Source organism: Nicotiana sylvestris, chromosome 3 (genome assembly GCF_000393655.2).
Source record: "Nicotiana sylvestris chromosome 3, ASM39365v2, whole genome shotgun sequence".
NCBI lineage: Eukaryota > Viridiplantae > Streptophyta > Magnoliopsida > Solanales > Solanaceae > Nicotiana > Nicotiana sylvestris.
The window spans coordinates 221,089,614-221,106,113 of record NC_091059.1 but is presented as its reverse complement, the minus strand read 5'-3'; the positions used below and the strand labels follow the sequence as shown (position 1 = coordinate 221,106,113).

At 36.4% G+C, this 16,500-nt stretch overlaps 1 protein-coding gene across 3 annotated transcripts; it reads left to right on the top strand.

The window, feature by feature from the left end:
• Positions 1-3,110: 3,110 nt before the first annotated feature.
• LOC104214140 (hexanoyl-CoA synthase) lies at positions 3,111-12,797 on the top strand. Of its 3 annotated transcripts, none has more exons than XM_009763774.2 (14): positions 3,111-3,459; positions 3,720-3,849; positions 3,975-4,225; positions 5,226-5,430; positions 6,028-6,068; positions 6,143-6,268; positions 7,721-7,794; positions 8,220-8,440; positions 9,157-9,251; positions 9,520-9,736; positions 11,561-11,686; positions 11,768-11,866; positions 12,267-12,479; positions 12,550-12,797. In XM_009763774.2, the coding sequence occupies exons 1-14, from the start codon at positions 3,194-3,196 to the stop codon at positions 12,652-12,654; spliced, it is 2,169 nt and encodes a 722-aa protein (XP_009762076.1). In that variant the 5' UTR covers positions 3,111-3,193; the 3' UTR covers positions 12,655-12,797. The 3 variants fall into 3 exon arrangements, with proteins under 3 accessions (XP_009762076.1, XP_009762075.1, XP_070027615.1); XM_009763773.2 differs by having other exon boundaries at positions 3,126-3,459; positions 7,718-7,794; XM_070171514.1 differs by lacking the exon at positions 12,550-12,797 and having other exon boundaries at positions 3,126-3,459; positions 7,718-7,794; positions 11,768-11,882; positions 12,267-12,461.
• The last annotated feature ends 3,703 nt before the right edge of the window (positions 12,798-16,500 follow it).

The window sequence follows — 16,500 nt, the reverse complement described above, 5'->3', positions numbered from 1 at the left end:
AAGTCACGCTTGAAACGTGATAGACCAATCGATTCCAAAGATAAAAATCCCCCCCCCCTAGAAAAAAGGAGCAAATGATCTAGGGGATCATAATATGGAGGCAATTGATCAAAAAGAGCCATGTGACATAACAAATGATAAGAGTCCAGGTACCTGAAAATAATAAGAATGAAGAGATCTCAATAAGTTATATCTCTACGAAAAAAATATGGAACCAAAATAATACTATTATCGACAATGCTTTTGCTTATAATGTTGCTGTTGAAATAATGCAACAAGATGAAGATCTTGAACTAATATCTGTCGAGAAATGTAGACAGAGAAATGATTGGCCAAAATGGAAAGATGTTATCCAGACAGAATTAACTTCACTTAAAAACGTGATGTATTCGGACGTATAGTTCGAACACATGAAGGAATAAAGCCAGTGGTATATAAATAGGTTTCTGTGCTAAATTAAATGATAAAAATAAAGTCGTTAGATATAAAGCACGACTTGTGGCACAAGAATTATCGCAAAGACCTGACATTGATTATATGGAGACATATTCTCCCGTGGTGAATGCAATCACCTTCAGGTATCTTATAAATCTGGCAGTCTATGAAAAACTTGATATGCGTCTGATGGATGTTGTCATAGCCTATTTGTATGACACATTAGACAATGAAATTTATATGAAAATTCCTGAAGAGTTTAAAATGCCTGAAGCTTATAAAGGTTTATGGAAAACTTGTTCAATAAAGCTTCAAAAATCCTTATATGGATTGAAACAATCAGGATGAATGGGGTATAATCGCTTGAGTACTTTGCTGAAAGAAGGGTATAATAATGATCCAGTTTATCCTTGTGTCTTTATAAAAAGGCCTGGATCAGAATTTGTTATAATTGCTATGTATGTTGATGATCTAAATATCATTGGAACTCCCGGGAAGCTTCCACAAGCAGTAAACTATTTGAAGAAAGAGTTTGAAATGAATGATCTTGGAAAGACAAAGTTTTGTCTTGGTCTACAAATTGAGCATATAAAAGATAGAATTTTTGTCTATCAATCAACTTATACCGAGAAGATCCTAAAGCGTTTTTATAAGGATAAAACACATCCATTGAGTACCCCGATGGTTGTGAGATCACTTGATATAAATAAAGATCCATTTCAACCTCATAAAAATGATGGAGAGCTTCTTGGTGATGAAACTCTATATCTTAGTGCAATTGGGGCACTAATGTATCTTGCAAATAATACTCGACCAGATATAACTTTTGCAGTAAGTTTATTAGCAAGATTTAGTTCCTTTCCAACAACAATACACTAGAATGGTGTTAAACATATTTTTAGATACCTCCGAGGAACTATTGATATGTGATTATTTTATTCTTATAAATCCGAGTCACAAATGACTGGTTATGCAAATGCAGGTTATTTATCTGATCCACATAAAGCCCGATCTCAAACATGCTATCCATTTTACTTATGGTGGTACATCTATTTCATGGCGTTCAATAAAATAAACTTTAGCTACTACATCTTTCAATCATGCAGAGATAATAGCTATTCATGAGGCTAGTCGAGAGTGTGTATGGTTGAGATTAGTGACTCAACACATTCAACAATTGTGTGGTCTTTCTTTAAAAACGAAGATTCCAACGATATTGTATGAAGACAATGCTACTTGCATAGCTCAACTTAAATGAGGATATATCAAAGGAGATAAATCAAAACACATTTCACCAAAGTTCTTTTCACACACGATCTTCAGCAAAAATGGTGAGATAGATGTTCAACAAATCTGTTCAAGTGACAATCTAATAAATTTATTCACTAAGGCATTGCCAACATCAACATTTGAGAAGCTGAGACATAAGATTGGAATGTGTCGTCTCCGAGATATCAAATAAAACTTTCATCAGGGGGAGTATAATACGCGATGTACTTTTTTTCCCTTAACCAAGGGTTTGACCCAATTGAATTTTCCCGGCAAGGTTTTTAATGAGTCAGCACTCAATGCGTATTACAAGATATGTGTACTATTCTTCCTTTACTAGGCTTTTTCCCATCGGGTTTTTCCTAGTAAGTTTTTAATGAGACACATTATCTATGGACGTTCAAGGAGGAGTTTTGTAAATCCAATGTATGTGGATATCCCTTCCAATGTATGTAGATGTTCTTTCCGTAATTGTCTTTGGGAATTCATACACCAAATGAATGAGTTCATTAATACATATAATTTGAGAAGACATTTTGTAACCTATAAATAGGATGTTATTCTCCTATGAAAGACACCTAAAAACACACTTGAATAAGATAACTTCTACATTCTACTCCTAAATATATCTTGTCTCCATTATACTATCTTGCTCTCATTTCTTAATAAAGTTATTTTGATGTTTGATTGTCATGAAATATTTTCTATTTCTAATCAAAAGCAGAAAAATGACACCTTATTTTTTGACATAAGTCATTTTGCTTCACAATTCTTAACTTCCTATCATACTCTAAACACACTTATTATTTTCAAATTTTAATACTTAAAAGCTCAAATAAAATATATTTAATTTGCTAATATTATTATTAATCTTTAATAAATATTTTTAACTTTGTAACCAAACATCAAAAACTATTTTTTTTAATATTATTTTTCAGAAAATAAATCAATTTTCAAAAAATATACATCAACCTCTACCTACTTTTGTGATTATATAAAGTGTGGGGGATCGATTGAAAAAAACAATATATAGGAAGCAATGGACAACCCACATTAACCCAGATTAAGGTTTAGCCAGATTTGTGCTGCCTTGGTCCTATGCCTTTACAAAAATATCCACATGACTATGAGATTATATGCCCTTGTGAGACGTTGCCGACAGCTACACCATGAATACTCTACATGAGGCTGTCATCATAAGGCAGTGTCAGGCGCAGAGAAGTGATTATATAGCCAAGGCATATGGGTAACAATACCGGTGCTATTGTCCCCTTTATTTGTACTTTTACTAATTGTTGTATTTTCTTTTCTTTTATTAATAAAAAACTAGCTAGACGCTTGGCTAGCGGATTGTCAATATATATATATATATATATATATATATATATATATATATATATATATATAATGGACAACCCGATTAACGCAGTACGACACATGTTAGCAGAGACGTGAGAAAAAACGCGAAAGAACGCTCATTTTCACTCCCATGGCTCATCATCAAGATTACAAACCTCTGCACTCAATCACAGTCGAGAACATCCAGGCACTGGGAATCTCCTCTGACGCAGCCGCCCAACTCCACCTTAAGCTCACGGAGATAGTTGCTACTTACGGTGCTGACGCTACCAAGACATGGCAGCACATATCCCAACACCTCCTTACTCCGGACATTCCTTTCTCTTTCCATCAGATGATGTACTATGGCTGTTACATCAACTTTGGACCCGACCCTCCTGCTTGGTTGCCCGATCCGTTAGTATTCTTCTGTATTTCCGTTTTTAATTTAGGAATTTGATAAAGTAAGGCTAACAACTGATAAATGTTCTTTTACTACGAAAAAAGTTGGGTCTTTATTTGGGATACACCTTAGTCTACTATGAACTTAGTGTTAATTTCCTTCTTGGGAAGTACCTATCAGAAGAAAAAAAGTTCCCTTTGTGGGAAGTTGCTGAATGGTTATGTTCAGTTGCCCAAGATTTGAACTTATGATATGTTACTTACTCCTGGCACAGGGAAGCTGCTAAGTTGACTAACATCGGTAAGTTATTGGAGCGCCGAGGAAAAGAGTTATTAGGATCAAGTTATAAGGATCCCATTTCAAGCTTTTCTGATTTTCAAGAATTTTCAGTCTCAAACTTGGAGGTACTTTTATCTTTTGGCTTTTGCTACTTGCAACTTTAATTTCTTATTTGTGAATGAGTAAAATTGGATGCCTGTTCTCCTTTCTTTTTTACTGGGAACTTTTCCTTATCAAAATATCTTTGTAGTTCTACTGGAAGATCATACTGGAGGAAATGAATATTTCTTTCTCTGTTAGTCCTGAATGTATTTTGCGTGAAACTCCGTTGCACCCTGGTGGTCAGTGGCTTCCTGGAGCACGTTTCAATCCTGCAGAGAATTGCTTGAGTTTGATTGGAAATAGGAGCTTAAGTGACGTAGTTGTGATAACTCGCGATGACGGAGATGATGAGGCACCTGTTACCAAATTGACTCTTGAGGAACTAAGATCAGCAGTATGGTACAAAGGCTTTTGTTATTGTGCATTATAAATTGAGTTGTAGTATGTGTCTCGATTTGATTTCAAGTTGGAATATTTGTGCTGTTATTTTGGTCTGTGTAAACGTTCCAATGAGACTTCCTGCTGCATGAACTCAAATATATCATTATGTGCATCACAAAATGTTTGTCCTTTTATACGTCGTACGTACAGCAAATTCTGCTGACAGTTCATGACTTTATGGTGACTCAACTCTGGTCATGTCACATATCTGGAAAAAATGCTAAGATGTACTCTATCAACAAGAAAAGCGAGGTTTACTTAGTGGCAAGAGCTTTCCACATTGAAAACACACACAAAAAAATGCTTTTCATGTCGAGCAAGGAGGTTAGATGTTCAAATCATCAAAGGTGTAAAGTGGGAATAGGCCACTATTAACTTCTGCCTGGGCAGGGGTTTTAGGGGGAGGGGATTAGGAGTTTGCACATGAAAACAAGATGTAGCAAATGCTTTTCCATGTTTCCTTAATTCCTCATGAAAGGCACTTTTGAAGGAAGAAATCATATCTTTTTGCACATTGCATTGGCTAGAGAAGCCTTAAAACATGTTGTGTTTGTATCCACTGGGTTATGTCTTCTAAAACTTTAGAGTCGTCCAACTCTGGCATAGAAAGTTTATGCGATGTGATGTGATTTGAGATATCTGCCTCCGTGCTTGTTGTGAATAAAGAAGAGAATTCGGAGATTTTTGAGGTTGACCAATCTGATTTTGCCTAAAACAGATAAATGCTACCTTCAATAATATGAAACCTATGTAGTGGCAACCTTTTTTTTTTAACTGAAGATTCAGTACTTTTTTCCAAAAAAGAAAAGATACTTAGTACGTGAAATTTGGAACAATTTTTTGACTTTGCTGCCAAGAAGAAAAAGAATATGACTTCTGGCAATTTGGAAGTGATATTTGCTTCATCTGTTGTTATGAGTTATGGATATTAATTGTAAAGCGCTTTTTAAAATCACAGGAGAGTCGCATATGCCATTGATACACTGGGATTGAAAAAAGGATCTGCAATTGCCATAGATATGCCAATGGATGTCAATTCCGTGGTGATCTACTTGGCAGTCGTTATTGCTGGTTATATGGTTGTCTCAATTGCTGACAGTTTTGCGCCAAATGAAATTTCGACGAGACTCGTGATATCAAAAGCAAAGGCTATTTTCACTCAGGTTGATCCTATTTGTCCTTCTGGAAATAAACAAAAATATATGACTGCATAACCAGAACTATTATCCGATCCATGGTATCATAGGCAACCTAGTGATTGCAGTAGGGTTGGTGATAAACACATTACATATGAGAGTGCTAAATTTGTGTGTGGCTTTGAGAAAGTTGGACATGAATGCACTTATTTTTCAGATTAAGAGGTAAGCTATGTAACCTAACTTCCTGGGATCTCAGCTTTGTAGATCTGAACTTCTGGGCTTCTCACAGAGAATCTATGGTTAGTGATTAATTCCTCTTTCAAGAGTAAACATTGCACATATTGAAGTCATATGTTATAGTGAAAATTGGGAATTGAGTTATAGCCCTGATACTTCATTTGGGAAAAAGAGTATTGTGGCCTAATGCTCATATGCTCCATGACTCCCATCCCATGAACTATTTCTGCTTCTGTTCTCTGAGATTGTTTGAATTTATCTTGAAGGCTGTTCTTTATCCTTCAGAATTCTGACTGGACTTTCAGTCACTGACTCTTTGTATTTGATCTCTCTTTCTCTCTCTCACTCATTGGCTAAAACTCTTTTGGTTGACTATATTCCTAGGATTTCATTAGCCGTGGCGGAAAAAAACTACCACTGTACAGGTGATATCCCACTCCTTTGTCATTTTGTTCTATTTATTTGTTTCACCTTCCTAACTTACATTTCAAACCTGCAGCAAAGTCATTGATGCTCAATCACCAATAGCAATTGTAATTCCGAATAGAAGCTCCACCTCGAGCATAAAATTGCGTGATGGTGACATTTCATGGCATGAATTCCTAGAAAGAGTAGACGAATCTAAGTAAGCACTCCTCTTTCTGACGTCATTTTATGGCTTTAATTCCTTCTTTTTGATAGCTAAAGTTGGATTTTGCTTCATTAATGATTTACATCTATCTAGCTGTTCCATACAACAACAACAACTACGCCTCAGTCCCAACAAGTTGGGTTGTAGATATGAATCCTCGCTTCTTCCTTTAAGCTCAACTCAATATTAGCAACCAAGAATTTCACCCTTATCCTAACTTCTTGAAGACTATTTACGCGTTAAACATGCTCAAAATCATTCCATGTCTGACAAGACTCTCAAGCGGTATAGAGTAATTGTTTTGAAATAAACAACTATGTATACAGTCGGACCTTTCTATAACAGCATCCCTAAACAACACTTCACTATAAAAGCCAAGTTTTTCCGGAACCGATATTTATGTTATGTTATAATATATGTTCTCTATAACAATTAACAGCACTTCACTACAACATCCAAAAATATTTGGAACAAACGAGGCTGTTATAGAGAGGTTTGACTGTATATAACTTTCTTGCTTTATCACTACTTAGCTGATCATAAGACATCAAGGATTCTTATACTTCCTACCAATCCTGTGAGGTAACCATGGCACATTTTTACTTCAATCTTGTTCATGGGAAGCTCAAAACTCATTAGCCCTCTCTCAGCGTGGAACATGCAACCTGTGCATTTTATCCCCTCAATTAGACTTGGTCAATTACGCGAAAAAAATGTATCAATAAACCAGTGACATGTTTAACAAAGGAAACGTCTCTTCTTTTTTTCCCCGACTATACCCTCAAATTCTTTGGACTGAAGTGCAGCGACATGGTCAGTGATATAACCGACTCCAATTGGCTTGTGATTGAGGCATAGTTGTTGTCGTACAATCAAATTCCTTGAAGATATTACCTGTAGGAAAGGGTGCAAGTAACTTTGCGCAGCCAGCTTTAATGACTTGTAGATCATCAGAAATCGAGCCATCAGCAGCAATAACCCCAAATAGCTTCACTCCACCATCTGAACCTGCACTTCTACAATAGCAGCAGAAATAAAAAAAATCTTTTTGTTCCTTGATGAATGCAGAGAATAGAGATTATGCAAGTTTCTTAGTAGGTGACTACTTATTAAGGCAACCAATACAGTTCCAGCTTTACTATCATAGATAGCAATAGCCAACTCTGCAAAAAGAAAAGTTTTTGCTTATGCCCAAGAGGACATCCAAATAGGGAAGCATTAATAATAGTCCTTTACCCAAATTGAGGTCTTGTTTACAAACCTATTCTTCCTCAATCCTGGTAATTGCCTAATCGGATCTTTTACCATCTAAGCCGCTACCTTGACTTTGGTTATAAATAACTAAGTATAAACTCTACACTAGCTAAAGTAGATCTGGCTCTGGAATAAAAAATTGTTGCTCTCTCTCTCTCTCTCTCTCTCTCTCTCTCTCTCTCTAAAAAGCAGGAAGTTTGAGTATATTGGGGTGGAACTACCTGCTGAAGCATTCACAAATATCCTTTTCTCTTCTGGCACGACAGGTATTTTGATATCCATTGCAAGTATTCTGTCTTGTTCACTTATTCTCTGTACTGGTGTAAAAGTTTTCTCGAAATTCAGGGACCGGTTAAAATTATTTTATGGTTCCACTGTTAATGTATATGTTCATTATTCTCTCTCATGGAAGGAAAGGAGGACCCTTTCTACCTTATCAATAATATCTTACCTTATAATAAGAGGACCCTTTCTTTTCTCTCCCATATTTACTGAAGAATTTTCATGATAATTACGGGAAAAGATTTTCAGTTTTTTTCTAGTGTCCTTGTAGAATTCATTTTTAAGTATTGGTATGAGAATAATGTAAAAGCTGCTTAGTCGACCCATTCATGAAGGATTAAAAAAGAATTTGTAGAGTAGAACTACAAATACAAGATTATTACATTTACCCTCTATAAATGTGTTTTAGGGGAACCAAAGGCGATTCCGTGGACTACCACTACACCCCTTAAGGCAGCTGCTGATGGATGGTCCCACTTGAACATTGGCAAAGGTGATGTGGTGGCCTGGCCGACTAATCTTGGATGGATGATGGGCCCTTTCCTAATTTACTGCACTCTTCTGAATGGAGCAACCATGGCCTTACACAATGGGTCCCCCCTTGGCTCTGGCTTTGCTAAGTTTGTGCAGGTTTGATGCAATCTAACACTGTAGACCCACTTCAATTACGGAATCAGTTGTGGGGGTGATGGTGATGATGACAAACAACTTTGATTTGTAAAACACAATTTTATGAATCTGACTAGTTGCATACCTGATTGGCCTTACGTAAAGCAAGGAACTCTCTAAATAACACTCAATACTTCAAGCTAGATGGTCAGAGGACTTGTACAAACTTGAGGTGGCTCGCTTGCTGGACCAAGTAGATATAACAGCAAACTAAGCATTTATGCCAATACAACCTAGGACCAACTCTGTAATTAGTAGTACTCCCTCCGTTTCACTTTATGTGAATCCATTTGACTGGGCACGAAGTTTAAGAAAAGAAAGAAAACTTTTGAACTTGTGGTGTAAAATGAGGCACATAAATTTTGTGTGGCTATAAATCATTGCATAAAGGTAAATTGTTTCTAAATAAGGAAAGAGGTCATTCTTTTTGGCACGGACCAAAAAGGAAATAGGTTCACATAAATTGAAACGGAGGGAGTAGTATTTTGGACATCGTTCCTTTTTTTCCCTCTAATGCTATCAATTATTAACTTGTGATTTCTCAAAGCTAGATACATCCCAAATGATCTTAGATTGAAAAATAGGTTTTACTATCTACAAGCTCGCTTCTCTTGACATTTTCCCTTTTATGAATTCTACCATTTTTTGCCATCTAAAATTCTCAAAAACATTTTTAGGATGCTAAAGTAACTATGCTTGGGGTGGTCCCAAGTATTGTGAGGACATGGAAATCTACAAATTGCACTGCTGGTTATGATTGGTCAGCCATCTGGTAATGCTTCTTAAGCATCTTTCAAATAGTTAGGTCTTTACAGAGACACTGTATTGTTAATGAAATTATGTGTTATTTTGTTGCCTTTTCTTTTTACCCCTAGACCTGCATGCAAACACTGCTCTGTGCTCTTGGACATATCTATACGAAATGAGTTTCTTTAGAATTTTATTTGACTTCCATAATCCGTGTTGAAACTTGAAATGTCTCACGCACCAAAGATACTTCCAACCTTTTTCTAGCTTAATTTAGTTATGTATGATGGCAGCCGCTTTGCCTCCACTGGTGAAGCATCTGGTGTGGATGAATCCCTTTGGCTGATGGGAAAAGCTCATTACAAGCCTGTAATAGAGATCTGTGGTGGGACAGAAATTGGTGGTGGATTTATTGCTGGTTCGTTGTTGCAACCACAATCTTTATCTGCTTTTAGCACAGCAGCTATGGGTTGTAGTCTATTTATTATTGGCGAAGATGGGTCCCCTAGAGTAAGTATCTTTCACCCTTTCTCAAAACAATAAAGAGTGATTTTCTTATTAAACGAGTTCATCAGCACAGATCAGTTCTTTCTTTAAGATGCAAACATTGCAGGTCTCGTGTAGGAGGCTGTCAAACATTATAATGCCTTAGCTCTTGGTAAATTTCAACTTCTGTTGATACTGCATCTAGGGGCTCTTCCTCTAAAGTATCGTGCTTATTTCTGGGCTCTGTCTATCTCTAGCATACTTGGATATAGTATTGAAGTTAGAACCTTTGGTATTAGAAAACATAATATGTTACTGCATAATATTCCAAGTCAGATGAGCAAACAGTCCCCTGCTTTTACATAAAGAGCAGAATATTCCATTGCATCTGTCTGCTGTTAAGCTGTTCTTAAAAATGCTCTGGTACATTGATCTGTATGTTTGGCATGCATGTACCTCATATTCCAAGTGATAGAGTGGAGCATCCTTTCAAGTTAGAGAGTCAACTGCCTAAGAAGTGATAAAATATAGTGACAATCTGGCAGTTGGAGTTGGATAACGAAAATGGTTTGAAAGAGATTATGTTAAGGTGGTCTTTCTGGTTTTTGGTTGTCTGTGGTTTACATGTTATTTTTATAAAAAATCAGCTTGTTCCCAGCCAATTTAGTAAACTTCCAAGTTTTTACTAATATTCTGGGTTGCAAGGTTGAAAGATTTCCCATAGCATATCTTAGCTTGCTATGAGTAAAAGTCAAGCAATCTACATTATCACAGGGATAGTTGAAAATTATTAAAGGAGGTTAGCTGCATGGAAAAAGCAGTAATCATCCCTGGAAGGGAGACTCACGCTCATGAACAGTGTGTTGGACGAAAGCTCCTCATACTGTAAGTCGTTATACTCTATACTTCCGTCGTTGCTAAGCAGTTGGACAAATTAAGGAGAAATTTCTGATGGCAAGGGAATTCTGAATGGAGTAATAAGGAAGTCTTCGGCACTAAACATGGTATGGCAGATAAGCACTTGAAGAATTTCAGAAAAAATTCAAATTTCTGTGGAAGATGGAAGAAAATTTAGAATGTAACAGAATTGAAGTGAATTCCTTTTCGAAAAATAGAAATGGAGTGAATAGGAAGCATAAGACAATTTTCGAGATCTTCCACCCGTTATTATGGATCAGGAAGAAACCACTGCTGAATGTAGAGCTAGAAACAGGTGAAAATGAACTTCAGAGTAAAAATATCTTAATGGGAGATGGACAAAGCTGGTCAACTCCTAGGGAGAATTAAAATTTGAAGGACTTGGACAGTGGACCTGATTCCTTAAGTGGAAATCAAATTAAAATAGTGTCATCTTTGTTAAATCCTGTTAGAACACTTGAAGCAAAGTAGATGTCATGAAAAAGGATGGCCATGGACGAAATATTGTAGGAAAGAGGAAAGAGTAGCGGGAATTGGGTAGAATTCTGTTCATTCAAACTGCAGCGAAGTGATCTTTATTCTCCTCTTTTCTTTGCAGGGGAGGGAGGGAGGAGGTGGAGTGGTTGAGGGTTGTAAAGAAAGAGAGCTTCCTTTTATTCATAAAGTGGTGCCATAATTACCGTTGAGTAGGAAGCCTTCTCCCAAAAAAAAAAAAAAGATACTGTTATGAGGAAACTTCAAACTTTACCTAAATGCCCTTTTCATGGTCAAGTACAGGGTTCCAATCAATAGGGGGATGAGCACGTATGCTAATGGCAATTGATGGCTGCTAAATGAAAAGCTGAAATTTTACATTGAAGTTTAAATATTGTAAGTAGCCCTTTAAAGATATTCGATACATTCAAAGTAATGCTGTAACTTTAATTGTAGCCATCAGATGTTCCTGGGATTGGTGAACTGGCCCTTGGTCCCCTTCTACTTGGGGCGTCGAGCACACTGCTGAATGCTGACCACTATGGTGTCTACTTCAAAGGAATGCCAGTTTGGAATGGAAAGGTAGCTAGTTATTATTTCTAATTCTATGATACTTTAATCTTTCTTACATGTTTGCTTAATGAGTTACTCATCACCTAGCAGGTTCTGAGAAGACATGGAGATGTATTTGAGCATACTTCTGGAGGTTATTATCGTGCACATGGCCGTGCAGATGACACCATGAATCTGGGGGGTGTGAAGGTTTACTCTTTACCTTGTATGGTTACTCACAGATCATGAATTAGGGTCTCTTTGGTTTTAAGACTTCATTTGATAAATATCATTACTTGAGACTACTCCTATTTTATCAATTTTTCAGTTGAACCAATCCTGCTTATGTAACTGATATATGCTTCATTTGCAGAAAGATAATATTCCTCATTCCCAAACAAAAATTCTATTTTGATATATATTTAATCAATTCAGATTCTCATAATAAGTGGTCCTTGGCCCATTACATCTATATCCTTGTTATCCCTGTGTATATTTATGAATAAATGCATGTTTTCTCTTCTAGCTTATCAATTGTATTAGTTGCAGACAAATTTATGTATTGTTTTCTCTCTTACCCGTAACTGAAACTTGTGATTCGTTTTGCCAGGTAAGTTCTGTCGAGATTGAGAAAGTTTGTAATGCAGTTGCTGAAACTATCCTTGAGACGGCAGCTATTGGGGTACCACCTCCTGGAGGTGGCCCTGATAAGTTAGTTATCGCCGTTGTATTTAAGGATTCTGAAGGGTCAAAGCACAACTTGAATTCATTGAAGTTCTCTTTCAACTCAGCTTTGCAAAAGAAATTGAATCCTCTATTCAAGGTATGCATTTATATTCAGCTTTGGTAATGCTAAGTGTTGAATTTTCCCTTATCAGGCCTAAATATTGCAGGTTTCCCATATAGTAGCCCTCCCTTCCCTTCCAAGAACAGCAACAAATAAAGTCATGAGAAGAGTTTTGAGACACCAATTCTCTCAAATTGGCTCTAAACTGTGATCTATGCAACTATGTAGGCCCTTGATTTGACTTGTAATTATACTAGTTTGATTAGAACTACTATTATGAGAATAATGAAGTATTTAAACAATTAGTCTATAATGGTGGATTATTCTATCTGATTTAATATTTGTTTGTTGCTATATCTTGTTCTTCAAGCATAATTCAGCTTTTCACCATTGTTGTTATAGTTAGCTTTTAGGGTCGAAACAGATTATGGACTATCTTTTCATTCGACTAAATTCACAAATAGCCGAAATTTGCTGACTTTGAACCTAAAATTAATGTTTGAATTAGATAGTGCAAGTATTGACAAAAACTTGATTTTTAAACTAAACATTAATGTTAAAATTGTGATAGTGTAATAATTTAGCAAAATTTGACTTAGCAATTAATTTTAAGTTTTCTCAACCATTGTTCCTCTACTTACTAACTATAGGGGTATCAAGTTACTAACAACTTGTTTGGATGGTTGTTTTATATAGTTTCATCATGTATCGTATTGTATTGTACTGTACTGTATTGTATCGTTTGATGAATATAATGTTTGGATGGATTGTGTCGTTTTGTCGTCGTTTTATGTTATCACGCACCAGTAATATGATGAATAAGCTTGCAATATTATAAAGAAAAATTATGATGCGGTATATAAAAAGGTAGGGTAAATGATAAAATAAAATTATTTAATAAAAATGAAGGGTGAAATTGAGAGAAAAGGACAAGGTAACGATGCGACCACACCAAATCGGTCGTTGCATAAAGTGGCACATTTCATCGTTATGTAACGACGGATTTAAGATACGATACGATAAAATTTAAGTAACAATCAAAACAAACACTGTATTTAAAGTAACAATACGATACAATACAATAGGTAACAACCATCCAAACAAGCTATAAGTCATACCATGAAAGTTTGGGAGAGAGTGGTGGAAAGGAGGGTAAGAAGGGCGGTGTCTATATCAGAAAATCAGTTTGGGTCCATGACGGGTTATTCTACTACAAAAGCTATCCAACTTATTAGGAGGTTGGTGGAATAGTACAGAGATAGAAAGAGGGATTTACACATGGTGTTTATTGAGCTAGAGAAGGCGTATGACAAGATCCCTAGGGACGTTCTTTGGAGATGCCTGGAAGTGAAAGGTATGTCGGTAGCTTATATTAGGGCGATAAAGGTTATGTATGATGGAGCTAAGACTCGGGTTAGGACTGTGGGAGATGACTCAAAGCATTTTCCTGTGGTTATGGGGTTACACAAAGGATCTACGCTCAGCCCGTTCTTATTTGCCCTGGTAATGGACACACTGACACACCATATTCAAAGGGAGGTGCCATGATGTATGTTGTTCGCTTATGATATAGTTTTGATTGATGAAATGCGATGCGACATTAATGAGAGATTGGAGGTATGGAGGCAGACCCTAGAGTCTAAAGGTTTCAAGTTGAGTAGGACCAAGACGGAGTATTTGGAGTGCAAGTTCGGCGATGTGTCGGGGGACACAGACGTAGAAATGAGGCTTAATTCACAAGTCATATCTAGAATAGAGAGTTTCAAGTACCTAGGGTTAATTATCCAGGGAAACGGGGAGATCGATAGGGATGTCACGCACCGTATCAAGGTGATGTGGATGAAATGGAGGTTAGCGTCTGGAGTCATGTGTGACAAGAATATGCCACCGAAACTTAAAGGTAAATTCTATAGAGCGGTGGTTAGACTGGCCATGTTGTATGGGGTTGAGTGTTGGCCACTCAAGAATTCACATATCCAGAAGATGAAAGTAGCAGAAATGAGGATGTTGAGATGGATGCGCGGGCACAATAGGTTGGATAAGATTAGGAATGAAGATATTCGGGAGAGGGTACGCGTGGCTCCCATGGACGACAAGATGCAGGAGACGAGACTTAGATGGTTCGGGCACATGTAGAGGAGGAGCCTAGATACCCCGGTTAGAAGGTGTGAGCGGTTGGCTTTGGCAGATACAAGAAGATGTATATGGCGGCCTAAGAAGTATTAGGGCGAGATGATCAGGCAGGCCATGACACAGCTTCAGATTTCCGAGGACATGACCCTTGATATAAAGGTGTGGAGGTCGAGCATTAGGATTGTACGTTAGGGGGTAATTGAGCATTTTTCCTCGTTGTATCGACTAGTCTGATAGTATTTTGTCTAGGACTACTAGCGGTTTTTGTTGTGTTTCATATTTTTTTTAATTATTATCATTATTATTGCCCTTCCATTTATTTGTTGTCTATTACGGTACTGTTATTATTTTTCTGGTTTCTGTTGTTATTACGGATATATTGTCTCTGAACCGAGGGTCTCCCGGAAATAGCCTATCTATCCCCTCGAGGGTAGGGGTAAGATCTGCATACACTTACCCTTTTCAAACCGCACTAGTGAGATTCTACTGGGTGATTGTTATTGTTGTTTGTTCCTCTTACTTACTGCCTCTTGTCCATTTTAGTTGTCAAATTTCTTCTTACACGTTCTTTAAGAAGCTATTAACAAGTAGAGTTTTTGATTATTATACTTTTATTTACCTACATTTAGGTTTTTTATGCGATATAATCAATATGTTTTACTTTCAAGAATAATTAATATTAGGGACAAATTAAAAAAAAATTATATCTTAATTTGTTAAAATGCTAAGTATTTTGGATCAGTTATTTTTAGTAACTACTACAACTAAAATGTACGAGAGGGAGTATTCTTTTCACTCTCCGATGATGTCTCTTAGATGAAAGGAGCTACTGAACCCATCGAATAGGGGTGAGCATCAGTCGGTTCAGTTTGGTTATGAATGTTATCGGTTTAGCATATCGGTTATCGGTTTATAAATTTAATAAATCGATAAGATATCGGTTATCGGATATTGATTAATCGGTTATCGATCATTATCGGTTCGGTTATCGGTTTACCCGATAAGATAACTCAATCTAGAGTTAAACAAAAAAGATAAGACAATTCATTTGGAGTTAAGCAAAAGAGAGAAGAATTCACATATACTATACTACCCATTTCTACATTATGTCTAGTGGCCACAACTGGAGTAATACTAATACTTCAACGACCAGTTGCCCAAATACATTAATAATAATACAAAGTAGTAGCAATTTCACCTTAAAATTAACTAGTCCAAACATATAGTACTAACAATTTAAATTCAAGTTAACAAAACAACAACTACTCAATCCTTGTAGGCTTCACCAAAAAATCAGTGGATAAATACTTATCAAACTGCAGCAATTCCCACAAAATATTCCAAGGCATTAGTTGCCTCCTCCAATATGATAACAACAATAGTTGATTGAATTTTTATTTCACACAATACATGCACTTTCACAAGCGTTGAAGCCCTCAAACAGTCCAATATAATATAAATGTTGTTTGTCAAATGCCTAACCTGAAAAAAGAAACCATAGAGCAATACCTATATGAAGATGAAAGGTTTACGCTAGGAGTAACTAGTAAGGTCTATGAAAAATGAAGATGAAGCAACTAAAGAGTGCGGCTGAGAAAGAATAGGAGAGAATGAACTGAAACCCTAGCTATGTATATCCTTAAGGGTAAAGTCATAATTTTATTAATTCTTATTGGGTTATCGGTTAACCCATTAATAAAATTGGCAAACTGAGGTCCGGACCGATAACCCAATAGTGAAAAAATTCTAAACTGTTACCAAACCATTAACCCAATAACCTAATACCGATAACCCAATAAACAATTAACGTTCGGGTTATCGGTTTTATCCGATATATGCCCAACCCTACCATTGAACACGATATGCAGGGATTACATTGAAATTAAGCTATAATTTAAGGATCAAAGTGGAATTAAATTACTGT